This window comes from Lynx canadensis, chromosome D4 (genome assembly GCF_007474595.2).
Source record: "Lynx canadensis isolate LIC74 chromosome D4, mLynCan4.pri.v2, whole genome shotgun sequence".
In the NCBI taxonomy this organism is placed as follows: Eukaryota; Metazoa; Chordata; class Mammalia; order Carnivora; family Felidae; genus Lynx; species Lynx canadensis.
In genome coordinates this window covers 21,018,370-21,037,240 of record NC_044315.2, presented here as the reverse complement: position 1 = coordinate 21,037,240, position 18,871 = coordinate 21,018,370, and the positions used below count along the sequence as shown (strand labels likewise).

The 18,871-nt window shown below is 45.0% G+C and overlaps 1 protein-coding gene across 8 annotated transcripts in view; it reads right to left on the bottom strand.

Moving 5' to 3' along the window:
* Positions 1–18,871, bottom strand: part of LOC115500078 (transducin-like enhancer protein 4) — a 141,900-nt gene that overhangs the window by 5,099 nt on the left and 117,930 nt on the right. For all 8 annotated transcript variants that reach the window (XM_030294415.1, XM_030294416.1, XM_030294419.1 and 5 more), the window contains 8 exons: positions 18,274–18,393; positions 16,562–16,615; positions 15,489–15,641; positions 14,042–14,174; positions 13,584–13,777; positions 12,998–13,074; positions 3,560–3,809; positions 2,244–2,491 (listed from right to left, as the gene is read on the bottom strand). In XM_030294415.1, coding sequence (XP_030150275.1) covers positions 2,244–2,491; positions 3,560–3,809; positions 12,998–13,074; positions 13,584–13,777; positions 14,042–14,174; positions 15,489–15,641; positions 16,562–16,615; positions 18,274–18,393 — 1,229 coding nt within the window. The remainder of the gene's footprint in view (positions 1–2,243; positions 2,492–3,559; positions 3,810–12,997; positions 13,075–13,583; positions 13,778–14,041; positions 14,175–15,488; positions 15,642–16,561; positions 16,616–18,273; positions 18,394–18,871) is intronic.

Genomic DNA, 18,871 nt, shown 5'->3' with positions numbered 1-18,871 from the left:
AGTTTGAAAAGTTAGTTTTTAGGTGAACTCAACTCAGGAGTTCGTCAGTGCAGCCACTGTGGAAAACAGTACGGAGCTTCCTCAAAAAATTAGAAGTAGAAACAGCATATGATTCAGTACTTCTACTACTACTGGTATTTACCCAAGGAAACACCAATTCAAAAAGATGTATTTGAATTGCAAATTCATCTGCAATGTTGATTGCAGCATTATTTGTAATAGCCAAGATACGGAAGCAGCCCAAGTGTCCACTGATAAATGGATACGATGTGGTATAGATACACAGTGGAGTATTACTCAGCCATAAAAAAGTCCTTACCATTTGCAACAGCATGGATAGAGCTAGAGTGTAATGCTAAGTGAAATAAGTCAAAGAAAGATAAACACCTTATGATTTCACTCATATGTAGAATTTAAGAAACAAATGAATGAACAAAGAAAAAAAAAAGGATGAACAAAAACCAGACTCCCCTCGCCAGAGGGGAGGTGGGAGAGGGGACAGATAAGCAAAGATGACTAAGAGTACACTTACATGATAAGCACTTAGTAACTGGTGAATCATTATTTTGCATATTGAAACCAATATAACACTGAATGTTAATTATACTTCAATAAAAAAATTTAGAATTCCTCAGCGATCAATATCATTGCCAGTCTTATAGATTTCATTTGGATTTACTGTATTTTCTAATTATTCAAAGTAATAATAAAGCATATACATAGATTGAAGTTTAGTTAAGATGTTGTATTTCCTGCACTTTTTATTTCTGAATACTTAGGAAGTACTCTTCATACCAAAAAACGATTAATATAACCAATGGGAAAAAAAATCTCCAACAGAAGTAAACAAAAGAAAACACAGAGCTACATGTATATGCACTAACCAAAAATACTTTAAGACCTATTATATCATTGTGATATGAAGGAAAGAATTAAAAAAAATTTTGTTAACATTTGTTTATTTTTGAGAGAGAAAGAGACAGAGCATGAGCAGGGGTAGGGGCAGAGAGATAGACAGGGAGACACAGAACCCGAAGCAGGCTCCAGGCTCTGAGCTGTCAGCATGGAGCCCAACGGGGGGCTCGAACTCACAAACCGTGAGATCGTGACCTGAGCTGAAGGTGGATGCTTAACCGACTGAGCCACCCAGGCACCCCTAAAGGAAAGAATTTAAGAAGTCAGGAACATCTTCCCTTCTACAAAAGCTATGAGGAGGGCAAGGGAGCAGCAGAGCGAATTTTGCCAGGGCACAACAACGCAACTGTACGAGGCTACGTAAGAAAAAACGGCCGTGCTCTCAGATAAGGCACATGGAAAGAAACGCAGTGTGGTTCAGCTGCCCCAGGAGCTGGTGGAATGTACAAAAGACACTGGGGGAAGGAGAGATTAGAAGCAATTTCTTGTAAGAGCCTTACCCAAGATGAAACAAATGACGACTACTTTGTTTTTGGAATCATACTTAGAGCTCAGTCCTGCAAAATATCTGACGGATGGACAGTGGAGGCCTCTTCTCCTGACACACTCCCTCGAACTCACGGCTAGGCTTGATTACAATCCTCTCACACCCTTCGGCGGATCACACCTCTTGCTTCCTGCTCTTGTGGGTGCTGACATCTGGAGACTCATTTCAGGGCTTTACCTATCAACGCCAACCCTATACAATTTCACTTCTTAAAACAGACATCTCAGTGCATCTATCCATCCTCAAACGTGGGACTACAGATAATCTAGACCATTTCAGAGCAAGTAGCACAAAGCCTGGGCCCACGGTAGGTGTTCGATGGTTATCCGCTGAACGAATGAATGTGTGGGCTACACGTGGCACAAAGGACAGTGCCATGTGCTGTGAATCTTCTCAGTGAGTGTCTATCCACAATAATGGCTGGTTAGCGAGCACAGATGGCAAATTACAGATGTCTAACGAGCTCGTGAGGTCATGGGAACATTATGTACATTAATTATGTAAAAATGACCTCATTTTTTAAAAACCCAACTTGGTGATGCTCAGGATAACATCCAAAAAAAGCAAAGAAAGAAAACAAGCCCTCATTTTTTAAGATCAGAAGTGTAGAAAATAAGATTCTACATTACTAATTTGTTTCCAGCATCTTAAAAGAGGCCTGTTCCTAACACTTTTTAGTACGATAATTGTTATTTCATCTTTTTAGATGCACACAGCTCTTTGGCCCAGAGTGGTAAAATCGGCTCCCCTCGTGCCCTGGTAAGGGATCTTGCCGACTCACCTCACCAGCGTCTGGTTGTGCAGGTCCCAGACCGCGATGTTGCCGTCACTGCAGCACGAGAAGCAGACCTTGGAGTCGGGGCTGATGGCCAGGGCGTAGCACGCAGGGGCCGAGGACGTCAGCTCCGCCTTGATGCGCGGGGTCGGAGCCGCCAGGTCCCAGATGGACAGAGTGCTGGCTTCCCCTCCCACGATGAGGGTGCGACCGTCAGGGAGCAATCGGCAGGAACGGATGTAGTTATCCCTGTTCTGTAGAGACAAAAACCATCAAGAGATCACTCATGAGGAAAGGAAAACAGCATTAACATGAGAGCAGAAATCCATAAAAGTATTGTGTTCCCTCCTGGTTTTAATGAGCCATTTTTACTTATGACAATGATAAAGTGGATTAATGCTAGAAAATTACATGAAATTAGGGAAGTACTTAAACTTGATCTACAAATTTAGTGCTGAGATATTTAATCTTAATTAGCATGAAAATGCAAAGATCTAGACCCAACTCCCACCACCACCAAATCACCCAGCTGCCTCAGTCATTTGCACACAAAGACACATGCACACAATGCGGGGGCCCTCACAATCCCGGAGCAGCCACATCTGGGGACCTGGGTCTCCTGGCACACTCGACCTGGCCAGTGAAATGTCCTCCTGCCACCGCCAGAGGGTCAGGGGTCAGAGACGTGGAGTCTCCTCCCTTCCGGCCTGCGTTAGCTGGCTGACGGGCGGCCGGGGCTGATCAAGCATCATCAACCGGGGGCAAGACTCCATCAAGGACTGTTAAGGGACAGGAAAAAAAGGCCCCTTCCAGCTAGTTAGGCTCTGGGAATGCTGTGTGCGTCAGGCATGTGAGGCGGACCTAACACTGCGCTGCGGCGAGAGCGCTACCGCCGGTCTAAGGAAGAACGTCCAAGTGAGGTTTCAAACACAACACAGGGACAGGTGTCCAGGAGACAGCTAAGGGGGTACTCTAGTCTCGTCTCACAATGTGACAGACTGAGAGAGCCAGGAGCATGCTCACAGAAACCCTCCCGGGCTTCGACTTTTCCTCACCTCCCTTACCAGACAGGAAAGCAGGTGGCGGGTCGGTGCCCGTGCACTGGGCCAGGTGAATGGAAGCTGCCCTGGGGCACGTGCCACCAAGACCTGCTGACTCTGCCCCGGGGAACTGAAAGATGCCTCCTCAGCAGCACTCTGAACCTCCACGCGAAAGGCCACCAAGCGGTGAGGACAACTACCCACTTGAGATCAACTCCGTGTGCTGCTTGTACACCCAAGTCTCTCACTGTCCCATCCTATTTCTGCATCAAGTTCGCTCACCAGACAGTCGAGCTGAGACACGGGGCTCTTGTTGCCGGGGTGGCTGATGTCCCAGACCTTGACGCAGCCCTTCCCGCCCGTGTACACGTGTCTCGTGGGGTTGCTGATGGTCACCGCGCACACCACCTCCCCGTGGTTCAGGGTGTTGATCTGGCGCGCGTGGCGGGGGATGCCGGGTCCGATGAGGGCGTCGGGGGGGAAAGGGACGGGCTGCATCTGACCGTCCGCGGTGACGTGGAAGGAGTATGCTCTATGGTAGTGGGGAGGAGAAAAAAATAGGAAGAGGGGAATGCAAAAAATGTTACTTAACTGATCGGCGTAACGAGATGAAAAATAAAACATTTGTGGTGCTACTTGTGATTTGCAAAGAAATCAAATTTACCTACTATAGTAGAAAGAACATCATTTTCAGAGTCACAGAGCTAGCTCTATGATCAAATTCTCAGGCCGACCTTTCACTAGCTGCTGTGTGACCTAAGTAGTTACTTAGCCTTTCTGAACCTCAGTTTTAAACTTCAAAAGGGGGAGCATGCTACCCACACTTCCTGGAGAATTAAACAGGACAGCCAACGTCTAGCATAACACCTACTCCTTCAGGGTGCTCAGCAAACCTGCACTGCTTTCTGCTATGGGTCATTCAGAAGCCTGTGAGAAGATTCTGCCTGTCTCTCAATTCGATCAAGTGGTTTATTAATGGGGATCAATAAGCCCAAGTTATCAAGCTTTAAGGAGTTAAGAGCATCTAGGCCTACGTTGTGAAATGACCGACGTGCCCTACACACAAACCACAGACTTGACCATCACTAATTCAAGTAATTCCCAAGGGAGCTGGAACCTGAAAAGGCACCCTGTGTGACCACCACAGAGGCCGACCTTGTGAGCACCTATCGGCAGCTCCTTTTCTAGTTCATTTCCAGGAAAAGCTCTATATGGGAAAGCATTTGGTTCCAAAATGCAACTTAAGTTAGAACATCTCCCTCACCCCTGTTTCTAGGGTACAGAGGTGAGGAAGGGCGCCTCAGTGAGGCTACTGTGAAGCAGGGGCTGGGGGGAGAGGGCTGGACCCATCCTCTACCACAGGCGATAGCTCATTTTGGAAATTATGTCATTCTACTTTGGCGTGAAGCTTTGGAATGCGCTCTGTTTATACAAAGAAGTTAACGAAAGACGTACCCAGGGAAAGCGTCTGTGGGTACACAAAGGATTGGAGCTTGGACCGATCAGGGAAGTTTTAGAATCAAGCCAGTTTATGGTTCCTCAATGCAAAAATCTACAGGCTAGTCACCTAAATTCATCAAAATGCAGCCCATTACTGAGGGGCCCGGAGTGTCCTCAGAAAGGATGATGCGAACATGTGGCCGTGGAAGATGTGGTGCCAGGTAGTGGAGGGCTTTTTCTTTCTCTGTAAACAACAGAGAAAGGCACAGGACTGGGTTGTAGAAGAAAAGTAGTAGGTCAGATTGCTGAGGGGGAAGGAAGCAGGAAACTAGGAAGACAAGAGACAGAAGACATTGCCTTGTCAAATCAAAAGGACTTGGGAGATACATAGGATGTGCAACCCGAGAGAGAAGTACTGAGGAGGGCTCTAAAGCTTGGAACCCAGATGACTTAGGTAGCCCACGATACATCAGTCAAGTGTCAGGGAATCATGACTGAAAGGTATGCACGCAGGGAGGAAAATGGTTTGGTTTTCTCTAACGGGAGGGCAGTCAGGAACCCTAACAACTCAGAAGGAAGTCAAGTAATGTGATTCAGGAGAGAGGTTAGGTTAGAAGGACAACACGTTAAGTTTTTTTTTTAGTATTTTTGAGAGAGAGAGAGAGACAGAGCGCAAGCAGGGCAGGAGCAGAGACAGAGGGAGACACAATCTGAAGCAGGCTCCAGGCTCGGAACTGTCAGCCCAGAGCCCTAAGTGGGGCTTGAACCCACGAACTGTGAGCCCATGACCTGAGATGAAGTCAGACGCTTAACCAACTGAGCCACCCGGGCGCCCCTGTGTGTGCTTATCGACTAAAAGTGACAGTTGAAACTAAGGGAACAGAAACAATAATCTTGCGGCAGATTACACAGTCAACAGACTACATGCGGGATCTAAGGGAATGCTTCCGTCTACAGAACCTTGACCAGCAAGAGCAGTCAGAGACGTGGATAACTGAGAGAGATGATCAAGGTCGGGGAGGAGAGGATGGTCAATCAAAGAGATTCAACCATTCAACACGGACTTTTTAAGTTTCTTTAATTTGAGAGAGACAAAATTCCAAGCAGGCTCTGTACCGTCAGCACGGAGCCTGACATGGGGCTCAAACTCAGGAACCACGAGATCATGACCTAAGCTGAGACCAAGAGTTGGATGCTTAACCAACCGAGACACCCAGGAGCCCCTCAACTCGTACTTCTTGCGTACCCCAGCACACCAAGCACCATGCTGGCCGGACTGGGGTTACAACAGAAAGAAAAAAGCCATATCCCCGGTTCTCCTGAGGTTACAGCCTGTGGAGAGTGGGCGGCAGGTAGGCAGAGGGGCAGGTTCATTAATGAGATATTCACATAAATAAGTATTAAAATGTTAGATGGTCAATGCTATGAACAGTGGAAGTGCATGGTACCGTGACAATCTGACAGAGTGAGGAAATGGTGTAAAGAAGACGGTGTGAGGAGGTGTGTGACAAACATGAAGGCCAGAGTGAGACCGAATGCTTATTATCTACTCGGAAACTATTAATTAAGTGCCTAGTATGAACCAGGTGCTATCAGGTGCTGGGGAATCAGAGGTGAATAAAGTAGACCAAGTCCCTATCCTCCAGGCCCACATCTAGAATGGAAAGCAGACATCATGTATAAGGAGATAAATCAGTAACCTCAGACTCCATCAGATGCCGACACACACACACACACACACACACACGAGCTGCACAGGTCTGGGGCAGCGTACAAGCACAGACATGAAGGAAGGACACAGGCCCTGTACACATCGAGGGGGGAACGTGCCAGGAAGAGAAACAAGACACAGTCCCTGAAGCAGAACCAAGTGGGAATGCTCGCATGTACTCAGTGGAGAGGGGCAGGCTGGAGACGGGAGGGCAGCGTTAAAAAGGGCCCGGCAGGCTGTGAAGAGGAGTGTGGGTGTTATTCTGGGCAGAAGGGGAAGTCACAGGAGACTCAGGGACAGGAGTGACAGGATTCAGTTAATGTTTTCAAGTGCCGTTCTGGCTGCTGGGTGAGGAGCGGATTGTAGGGGGCACAATAGAAAAAGGGAAACCAGACAGGAGTTCTGTGCAGTGATCTAAGGGACAAGCCAGTGGCTAGGGTGTGGGAGACAGTGAGACAGCTGGGAACAGATCTGCAACGCAAAAGACCACTCTGGCCAGGTGGAGGTAGAGAAGGGTGTGCTGGATGGGACACTCGGACTCCGGAGATGACACAGGGAGGGGCAGGGACGACATCTTCCTTGTGACCCTATAAGTAGGTAACTGAACTCAAAGGGAGAAGCTAGAGGGGACATGGTCCAAGCCACGAGACAAGGTTACTGGGGGTTGACCTTGTGAACACCAGAGTCACCTGGGATGATGGCAGGTTCCGAGTGGAGGAAGACCCTAAGCCAAGGGTCCAGTCTTTAATAAACTGGGAAAATCCTCCAACAAGGTGGAAGGGGGGGAGGGTACAATCCAATGGCACAAGCCTGAAAGGGTTAGAGTTTTCCCAAAAAGGTAAAGGAGTTCGGTTCTAGAACACACTGCAAGGGGTGCGGGGTGATGACAGCCTTTATTACCCCACCACTGGCCCTGAGGATTTTGGGATATGAAACAAATGAAGGCGCATCCCCTCAGAGAGGCTCCCCTTGGGAGAAAGCTGGGTGTCAATCAGGCAAGGAGGGAAAGGCAGCAATACTTGGAGAGAAAGGCTGAGATTCTGAGGGATGACGAAGGAGGAAAAGGCTAATTGATTTAGCAATTAAAGAGGTCATGAAGACTAAATCTTAAAAGAAGGCAGGGGAAGGTTATTCCAAGTTTAGATGGTGTTATACATTCTTAATGATAATTTACTTGAAAAGCCATCCCTTCTCTCCTCTCTAGTATCACTAAATGGTTTTTAAAGAGCTTTGAGAATTAAAATAGTTAAGAAACTAGGCACACAACTTCTTTTGAGGTTTTTGATAGGACATTCTTCAACTCAACCGCGACCACTCTGTGAGCACCTACTATGTTCCTGGAGATCCTTTAATAAGAATTTCAAGAACCTACTTGTGTTAAGGATATAATGTGGTCCTCTGTTTGCTGTTAGCACACGTAAGATACTCAAGACTGGAAACGATAAAACTCTAGTACACACTTATCAGATTTCAGCAAACTCTTTGATGTGTAGCTAGCAAAGTGTACTGAAATGTGTACTGAAAGCCAATCTTTCTAAAACTCAGAGAAACCCAGGCTTGAAGCACTATTCTTTCTCTGTCTCATTAATTTCATCAGTAAGGACCTTTTAGCCACATGCTTGGATACAGACATCATGCTAAGAATACAAAATCAGGGAAGGCACTGGTCTTGCCCACTAGGGGCTTCTAATCTAGGAAGTATGATGAGAAAAGCATAGAAGTGACCACAATACCAGGCGGAAGATAAGAAATACGAGGTTTTGTGGTGGTTCAAAAAGAAAAGACAAAGCTGACATTTCAATAGTGACACGGTAGTAGAGATGGGTTTTGTGGAATGGAAGGATCTCACCAAAGAGGGAGGAAGACAGAAAAACAATTCCAGGGGGTGGAAATAGCAGAGAGCAAGGGCTCTGAAAGGATAAGGTACAATGATGGAAATTCCTGGACTGGTTTTAACCCAAGGATTCATTTATTTAATAATGATTACACAGAGGAGTGGTTGAGGGAGCTGGCCAGAGTGCAGTCTGATCAAATGTGTACATACATGTATATATATTGATATGTATCTATATGTATAGAAACTCAATGTATCGACACCTAACGCTATAAAGGGGAGGGCCTAGAATGCCAGTCTGACAACTCGACAAACAGGATTCACTAAATTCTTTTTTTTTTTTTTTTTTGAAGTTCATTTTTTATTTTGAGAGAGAGGGAAAGAGAAAATCCCAAGCAGGCTCCATGCTCTGCACTGGGCCCAACACAGGGCTTGCTCTCAACCACCGTGAGATCATGACCTGAGCCAAAATCAAGAGTTGGACGCTTACCCGATGGAGTCACCCAGGCGCCCTTCACCACAGGGTTTTTGGAGCGAGAACAGGTAGGACATCACTGGGGCAACTGACAGAATAAATCTGATAGCAAGGAACACATGGGTAGGAGAAGTAAGAGACAATTATTCCAATAATCTAGATGCAAGGCAGTGGGGGACCTGAACTAGGCTAGGCTAAGGAAGCCACACTAAAAGTAACAGCGGATATAAAATTCTGTAGGACATAATGAATGAGATGTGAGGAAGGAGCCAATAACTGAGTTTCTGAGCTTAGGAAACAAGAACCAGAATGCCAGTAGTCCTGATGGGCAATTCGGGAGGAAGACCCAGTGTGGAGAAGCATCATGATACGATGGACTTGAAGTGCAAATAACACACTCAAGATGTCGGAGATGTCCGGCCATTAAGTAGCAACGTAGGGCCGGAGGGAGAGGGTACAGGGCACCAGAGAATACGGTGACCCGCACTCTTCCAAAACACACACACACGCATACACACATGTGTGCGCAGCAGGCAAAAGCACTAAGGACTAAGAATGGCTAAGGAAGACTGTAAGGAGAACAGAAGCAGCTTGGACTTTCTGACAGAACAATATACTTCGAATAATCAAGGCATCTGCAAATGGCTCTTTTTAAGACTTGTGCACTGAAGATGCTATTTAATCCGAATCACTACCTTTCTAGGAAAAAGCAGCATATTTAAAGAAGGTCCCTGGCCTTCCCACCCCCACCTCCCTGACCCTCTCTAAAAGGCCCAGTTCTGTAACGGCGCACTTATCTTTCTCATACTTTGCAACACTTCAAGTTTCCAAGGTCTCACAAGACAGGACTAGGCCTTGAATTCACAACAAAAGGTCTGGCCACTGAACTTTATGAAGTATGACAGAAAATCAGGTTCTAAGTAGCATATGAACCCACTAGTACGTTAGCCGACCAACAAATACTTGTTGGTGGCTTACTGTGTGTCAAGCATTGTTCCTATCTTGAAAAAGCCTGCTTTTATAAAAACAAACAAATACAACAACAGGGAAAGATTTCTGAGTTGTGAGCAGCCTAAAACCCATAAACCTGAGGTCTTCTGTCACCGCTACATTCACATGCCATAACTCATGATATAATTAGTACTATGGTTTTGACTGAATAGTTGTATGTATTTACAGATGTCTCCTTCAAGTAGCAGGTGAGGGAAAAAGTCCGTTTTGGGCTTATGTTGAAATTAAACTATGTTGTCGTTCTAATTACATATTGAGTGGAACTCCTGCGAATTCACCAGAATAGACAAGAGGACCCAATGTGAATTATTCGAGAAAAGCTACTTTATTCATTAGTTTGGAACATGCATTTAATTATAACTTTTGATAACATCTAGCAACTCATTCTGTAAAAATAATTAGGATAGAGATACACGACTGTTTTAAGTCTGTCTGGAGAAAGGCCATTTACTTTGTGTGTGTGGTAGGGGAAAAGCCTTTAGGTGATTTATTATGTTTTGTGCTCTAGCACAAAAATATGAGCTGCTTCTGTTGAAAAATAAGCACAAAACAAAGTTTCACAATTCTGTACCTTAAGATCTGAAGAGCCACCTAATTGTTACAATCATTTCTTCGGTAAAAAATCTGTATTAAAAATTTATTATCTCTATATGCATAAATGAACGTGAATTTACATGTCTTGACGCCCTCTTGTATAAAGAGGCACCAACTGACAGGGATGTGGAGTCTAATTTACTCAATCTAATCATCTTGGGCCACTTCTGCCTGCTACAATATGTTCTATTGCAGAAGCCGCTGAGAAACTGATAATACCCTGGGGCAAAGCTAACCAGGAAATGATGCCGCAACTGACTGAACAGCGGCCCTATACCAAACACGGTGCTAAACATACAACATCTTATCTTATTCCATCCTTACGCCCTGCCTGTCAGGGAGGTGCCACCCCTGGTTTACAGATGAGCTCACAAAGTTAACCAACTATCCCAAGGTTGCCCACTGGCAGAGTAAGAATTCAAATTTTCATCTGTCACACTCTACAACTCGCTCTGCTGACCACACCTTGCTCTCTCTGGGACTCCTAATGTCATTTGCCAATTGCATTAGATGTGGCTCTATCACCCCCAGGAACAAAACTTCACAACCATCCTCAAACCCATCAATCTGCCCCAAAGGATCCCAACAATTGTACAATGCTAAGAATCAAAATGAGGGGAAGGAAAGGAGCCCAGCTTAAGGCTCCGAAGTGCCTCCTCAATCAGATTAGCTCTAACTCGACAGTGGTTCCAACGGCCCAAACCTAAACCAAGACGGTCATCTTCTTTCTATACTCCTGACACACCTCTGTCTCCCTGCCATGGCCCCTGGGCAGCAGCTGAGCCAAGAAGAACCAGCTCTTCTGTTCCCATGGTGATACTCCAGCTCCGGTGCAACAGCTAGTTAACTAAGTGGTGACTGTGCGGTACTTGAACCTGGGATCACACCTTTTCCCTACAAAAACCTCTCCCATCTCCATGGGTTCATATGGAACTCATAGGTACTGGAGTTATTTGATTAATCCTATGACCCTGTTATTTAGTCACTGCTTGAAATACACCAAATTTTCACCTTCAAATACATCAGAGTTCTTAGTCAACAAGACTTGTAAGTCAGTCAACAACTATTTGCAGAACACAGGCAGGCACACAGAATTTTATGGTAATGGGTATTTATACCTTCGATTCTCAGGGAACTCAAAGTCTAATTTGCTTTGCCTCCCTTATTAATCAGTCAAATATTTACGGAGCAACTTGGCTATGGAGCCAGCATTGTGTCTGATGCAACAGGGAAGTTTAGCACAGATCTGGACAGAAGTAAATTATGCATGGGAAACAACAAGGTGTAAACTAAGTGCCTGAGTGTACAGGAGTGAATAAAGAAGCAATGGGAGATCAGAGAAGAAAGAGACCGGCTGGCCCACTTGTGCACTCTCTCTCCCCCGCACCCCCATTCATTCACTCATTTAAAAACTATATACTGTGAACACCAACTAGGAACCAGGTACCATTTCAGGCACTGGAGCTACTTCCGTAACTGAAGAGTAAAGCGTTCTGCTCTGCTCTCACGGAACTTCCATTCAAGCAGGGAGAGGCAGATGATGCCTACAGACAAGCATAAAAAAGGCAAGCAGTTGAAAAGAACAGTGATGGGGAGAGTAAGGGAGCGATGGATGCTATTTTAGATAGGGCTGTCAGGGCAGAACGCTCTAATAAGTGACATTTCAGCAGACACTTGAAGTTGAGACCATAAGCCACAGAAAAAGCACTGCAGGCCTTCCAGTAAGAGCAAATGCCCCGAGGCAGGCAAGCCACGAGGCAAGCCTCTGGGAGAAGGGACTTAGCTGCTACGGAGGGTCACGTGTGGACAGGAGAGGGCTGTGAGAAAGCAGCAGCCTGGGGAAGCAGCGTGTGCACGGCGTGGAGCGTCAGAGAGGCGGCCAACGGAAAGAGCCGTGAGAGTAAATACACACATGTGACTGATAAGGCGGGGAGGGTCCGCGGGGATGCTTCCCAAAGAGAGGACGGAGGAAGCAGGCTGCGATTTTAAGGAAGGAGCCAGTGTCATTTCACAGTAAAGTCTCTGTACCGGGAAGACGAAGCCAGAGAGCAGAGAGGTAGTGGTGCACAGGTAGTAAGAAAAAGCTACGCTGGACTGAAATGAAGGACGTGGAATGAGATAAGGCGAGAGAGTGGAACATACAAGAGGCCGGAAAAACCGATGTGTGCGTTTTGCCTTCGTAACTCAAGGGGCCTGTGAATACGGATGCTACAAATACCTCGCTCACGGGACAAGAAGCCAAATGAGCGAGCCACCTTTTCCACAAACACAACTGAGCATAAGACCACACTTCTCTCTTTTCACAGCCTTTGAAGTTTGGCACATCTTTTCCCAACACGCTCAAATTGTGAGCATCCAGGTTTGCACATAAGACGCTTTTTTTCAAGGCAACAAAAGAATTCAGTAACAGACGTGGAGAAGACCTGACTGCTGGAGATGCTTCGGTAATTTGCATTTCCATATTAGAAGCTCCAGATTTTAAATTGAAAATACAAAACCCCACCTCATTACTGCTTTCCTTGGGTGAAGAGAAAATGGAAAATTCTTCGCAAAAGCGTGAGCCTCAAGAACTCCCCCACACTGCCTAGCAGTGCTCAGTCTGAAGGGCAGGCAGGGGCCCGGGGCCCAGTGGGCACGAGGCACAGGGGTACTCACGGTTTTCCTCCCGGAATGCCGGTCAGGTTTGGAGGTATTGCTGGCACGCGCATGTGATGGTGTGGGTCAAACCCAACCTGCAATTTTCCCAGGCAAGACAACAAAAACAAGCACAGTTACATTAACTCATCTCAGCCTACCCGCTACCTCCCTAAATCCTGGGAGAACACAGCCTTTAAAATAGGATTTTAAAAATATATATGCAGCAACATCTACTGGGGAGAAGAGAGGATGTTTATGATTTTAGTGGTAATGTATCGGGGGGGCGGGGGGGTGAACCATACAATGAAAAAAAATTATTTGTGTAAGCTTTGAAGCTTATGATGGAAACAAAGGGTTCACTGCATTCATTATTATTTGCTCTGCTCTTGAGGGTTTAAAATTAAAAGAAAACATAAAATAACAAAGACAGTTCCTCACCTTAGGAAAGAAAATGGATCTCACGACAGAACTGCATGTAGTTTAATTTACAAGTATGACAGGTCCCCTTACAAATACCTCCACTTATATAGACCACGTTCACAAATCTGTCTGGCAATCCTAAGGGCTGAGGAAGAGCCTGATTCTGTAAGGGCCACACGCGTACCACTGGGGATCTCCCGTAGGCGGCGGCGGCGGCGGCAGCAGCGGCCGCCGCGCTCATCTGCGGAGAAATGTTGTGCAGCCCAGCATAGGCGGCGCCTGGGCTGGTCAGCTCCCCATTCATCCCAGCGTGGGGCACGATCCCAAACGGGGTTGGGTATGGACAAGGGACTGCCATCGGGGTCCTTAGGCTTGAGGCTACAGACCGAAACGGAAGGAGGGAAGAGAAAAACCAAGAACACAGATAACAGTAAGTTAGTAAAATGTTAATACACACGTTAAAGGAGCCAGGATTCTGTAATATTCTCAAAAACCAAAAGGCATCAAGGTTCAGATTAAATAATTCTAACAACCTTACAATGCTGGTCATTACTGCTCTGAAGGTACTGCACTCTTTAAATTGCTTTAACTTCTTTAAAAACAAGAAGCATAAATATACAGAAAACCTTTCTTCTTACTAACCCAGGGGGTCGACTCCTGGTGGTTTTCCAGGCACAGGCCTCAATCCGGGAGTGGAGTTACTGCCTGGTGTGGGTGCATCGGTTCGTGGAGTAGGGGTATTGGATTTTGAAACAGGAGTGGTAGATTTTTCATTCTAACAAGAGATGGAATAGAATATAGTGGCAATTAGAGCACAGTTTTAACAATGATGTTAAACATTTAAAAAGGCAAATCAGAAGGAAGAAAGAAATGGAAAAGGTTCTTCAGGTTGGGCCTTCACTTTCATAATTAAAAGGAGCAAACCAACAAACAAAAAACCACAAAACCTCACAAAACCAACGTTCAGGAGGACGTAAACTGAAGGCGAATTTAGGGCAGAGTAGATGATTTCTAGGAAACTGGTCTGAGCCAGACAGACGCTGACAAATCATGATGTCCTGACTGTGACCGACCACTTGCTGGTTGCTCTGATTTAAAGCTGGTTGAGCTGGGTTCCTGGTGGACTGCTCACGTCACAAGGTTTCCTGGCTAACGGGTCCCGTTAAAACAGACCCAAGCCTGAACTGTCACAGAGATCAGCACAGAGGAGTTGCCAATACAAGAAGGCCAGAAGGCCAAGAGGAAACAACAGAAAAAAAGAACTTAATATAGCCCTGTGCCAGACACATCCCCTAGGTTGCGGACACACTGAGGAATTTTCTTTCCTTTAGCTGTAAACTCAGAGGTTAGATGAAAACTGAATTTGTCTTTTTTTTTTTTTTAATGTTATGTTACAAGGAAATAACTGGTGAGGAAAAAGGAAGACATACTACACAAAAAATGCAATTAACTACACAGCCACAGAAGAAGGGGGTACGGAGAGATTATCCTGACTTGCAAGCAGTTTCATTTTTGCATCCATGATTTGTGGTGTGAGTCAAGGTAGACTTTTGTAAATGACAGATTACTTCTTAGATAGGAAGGGAAAATTATTGCAGTCGTATATAGCTTGGTAATTCAAACAAAGCTAGCAACAAAATCACATCTAAGCCAAAAACGAAATTTACCGTAAACCATAGGTGACAAAACCATCCCTGTAACCCCAGAGTGTATTTCTTCATCTTCCCTAAGACATGTTTCACTCAATTTCCCCATATCCCTCCCCTATCCTTGCAAAAAGAGTCATAAAACACACATCTATCACTGGTAAGTCAGTAAACCCATTCTGCTCCAAAAGTACTTTTGTCGATTAAATTTGAATACCCGGTAGAAAAAAAAAAAATCTATGTATGTTTATATATATATGTATATATGTGTACATATATATACACATATATACATATATATATATATATACACAGATATATACATATATGTTTAGAAATAAGAGTCCTATAGAAAAATATGAAAAATAGAAAATTTTCAAAATAATCAAAGCCAACCATCTTGAAAGAGGCAACGCCGAGAAAGATGACGAAGACCAGCTTACAAGGCTAAGCTCTTTGGATTTGGAGGAAGGAGTGCTGCTGGAGGATGCGATAGACGCTGGACTGATGGGGGCATCTTTCTTGAGCAGGCGCGTCTTGTCCAGACCATTCTCCCTCGGGGAATGTGCTGGGCTCCCTCGAGGGGAAGATGGATCCTACAAAGGAACATCAAGGGCATTAATGCAGGACGGCACATTTACAAGGCTGGAGTACTTGGGTGTGGACGTCTCTAGCGGAGAGCATGGGGAAGTGCACAATGTTCTGTAATAGATAATAAAAGACTCACCAAGTTGCTCAAGAAAACCTGGAACTGAGCTCAAAGAAAATACAAGATTTATAGTACAGTCACCCCTTGAACAACATGGGGGCAGATCTGTGCGGGTCCACTTATATGCAGATTTTTTTTTTGATAAATAACGGTACAGTACTATAAACGCATTTTCTCTTCCTTATGATTTTCTTAACATTTTTTTCCTCTGGCTTCTTTATGGTAGGAATACAGTATGTAACACATATAACACACAAAATATGTGTTAATCGACTGTTTATGTTATCAGTAAGGCTGCAGGTCAAAAGCAGGCTAAGTTTTGGGGGAACCAAAGTTCTACATGGCAGCATCATGTGTAGACTAATTGAATCACTACGTGGTACACCTGAAACTAATAGAACACTGTGGGCTAACTATATACTTAAATTAAAAAAAAAAAAAAAAAGGCAAGTTATATGTGGACTTTTAATATGCGGGAGGCTGGCACCCCTGAACACCCTCTCCACCACCTGCATTGTCCCCGGGTCAGCTGTACTTATTGAAAACAAGAATCAGTACCCTACACATCTGCAAGCTGCCTGTCCGCGAGACCTGCAGGCTGACCACAGAGGTCTGGTGTGCATTCATGGTGATAGCAAAAGGCACTGATACTTCATGGAAAAGAATAGCAATACAAAAAGGATTAAGACAGAAAACTAGTAATGCATAAATTTTTCACGTAAACAAAAAGCGGGTCCCTTTAAAAACTAGGCACACACTCTGCACAAGTCACTGGGACAGCGGGTGAGAGCAGGAGGTTGAACATACCTCATTGGAAACGTCGACCACCAAGTTGTCGTCGCTCTTCTCAGCGTCGCTGTCCTGCATTGACAATGGACAAGCATTACCTCCTTCCCCAGTGCCCAGGCACAAAGGACAGATTTACCCTAGATGAGTCCAGACTAATTCCTCACATTTTACAAAAATGAACGGCGCCAAACGGGGCTAAACACTTAACGACGTACTATGTTCTTTAATCCTCATGGTGATGTTATAAGGGAGGTAATATGATGATTCCGCTTCACAGGTAAAAAAACAAAAAAAACAAAACAACACACAACAAACTGAAGCTTATGGCTTGCTTGTTACTCCAGAGCAGAAGTTAGCACGGCCGGCTAAATCCAGCCTATAGTTGTGTGTGATTTGTTCTCTCAGTGTTTTTGTGGGTAAGTAGCTACTCTTTTAAAATTGGGATTTCATTCTTACTCGTTGCCAAATAGTATTCCATCGTGTATATATATACACATCTTCTTTATCCATTCATCAGTTGATGGACATTTGGGCTCTTTCCATAATTTGGCTATTGTTGAAAGTGCTGCTATAAACACTGGGGTACATATGCCCCTATGAATCAGCACTCCCGTATCCTCTGGATAAATTCCTAGTAGTGCTATTGCTGGGTCACAGGGTAGTTTTACTTTTAAGTTTTTGAGGAACCTCCACACTGTGGATGGAACTGGAGTATTATGCTGAGTGAAATAAGTCCGCCAGAGAAAGATATCAAATGTTTTCACTCATGTGGAACTTGAGAAACTCATCAGAAGACCATGGGGGAAGGGAAGGGGAAAAAATAGTTACAAACAGAGAGGAAGGCAAACAATAGGAGACTCTTAAATACAGAGAACAAACTGAGGGTTGATTGCGGGGGAGGGGGAAAATGGGTGATGGGAATGGAGGAGGGCACTTGTTGGGATGAGCACTGGGGGTTGTACCTAAGCGATGAATCACGGGAATCTACCTCCAAAACCAAGAGCACACTGTATATGCTGTATGTTAGCCAACTTGACAATAAATTATATTTAAATAAATAAATAAATAAATAAATAAATAATAAAATTGGGAGATGTCACATGAGAATTCAAGCTTGCAGCCTTGTCTTGAGGCCTACAGTCTTGCAGGGCAGCTCCACAGTGGGCAGAGAGGGGACTGCCTGCATCCGCCCCAGTGCCATCCAGCTTGTTCCCTTCACTATGTGCCCTGGAGGGCCAGTCACCGAAGAAAACTGAGCTTCACCCATGCTGGACACACATTTGGGTGCCTCTGCAAGTTATAGTCAACAAAACCTGCTTTATTCCTTAGCCACAAGTTCATTTTAGGCATTTTACCAGGTTTTCTATGATTTTATATTTTTCCTTAACATTTCTAGTTGACCAGAGAAAATCCAGCCACCTTGAAATACACAGAGGGAAGTAAATACATCTATAGAAATGATATTATGGAACACCTAAGATGTCTTCTATTAGCTTCCAGATAAAGCACTGTGTTCACTCACGACACGTGTGCACGGACCTGCACGCACAGAGGACTTCAGCTAGCCCACTGAGATCCAGCTATAAATGCAATCACTAGCTTCTTCTCCTAGTAGATGTTTTTTTTCTCTTGTGTTCTAATTGTGGTTGATAACAGTCAACGGGTAAAATAGCTGCTGATAAAAAGCGGAATAAACTGGCCTCCCCCAAAGCAAAGGTGAATGAACCTACATAACGAGCTGCGATTTCCTTTTCTTCAGTTTTCTGCTTTTTGCTATCAGAGGAGTAGTCAGTGGAGTTTCTGTGCTTCTCGGCACCTCGGAAACTGGCTGATGGGGATACTGAAGAACTCTGGAGTTAGAAAAGAAAGCAGCTTTCAGAAATGACCATCCCTTTAACAGTGAGTTCTTCAGTCACTTAAGACTTAATGTTCCTCTTCTTCATTAGTATACACTTGCAAAACTGTTAGGAGGAGACAGGAGAGAAGGCAGGAGGTGAAAGGAAGAAGGCAACAGAGGTGTAGAGAGAAAACCAAGGAGAAATGGAAAAGGGAATGAGGGATAAAAGGAACGAACCGTGTAGAGACGTGGCAGAGGGAGCCAAGGAATAAAAAAAAGGAGGCAGGGACAGCAAATCCAGAAGACAGAAGGGGTCTGGTCCAAAGGAGATGTTGATTACACTGGCAAAGCATCTTTAGAAAAGTGAGAAAGGAAGCGGATAGGGAAAAAAAAGAAAAAAGGAATGGGGCACCTGGGTGGCTCAGTTGGTTAAGCATCTGACTCTTGATTTCAGCTCAGGTCATGATCTCACAGTTCCTGACTTTGAGCCC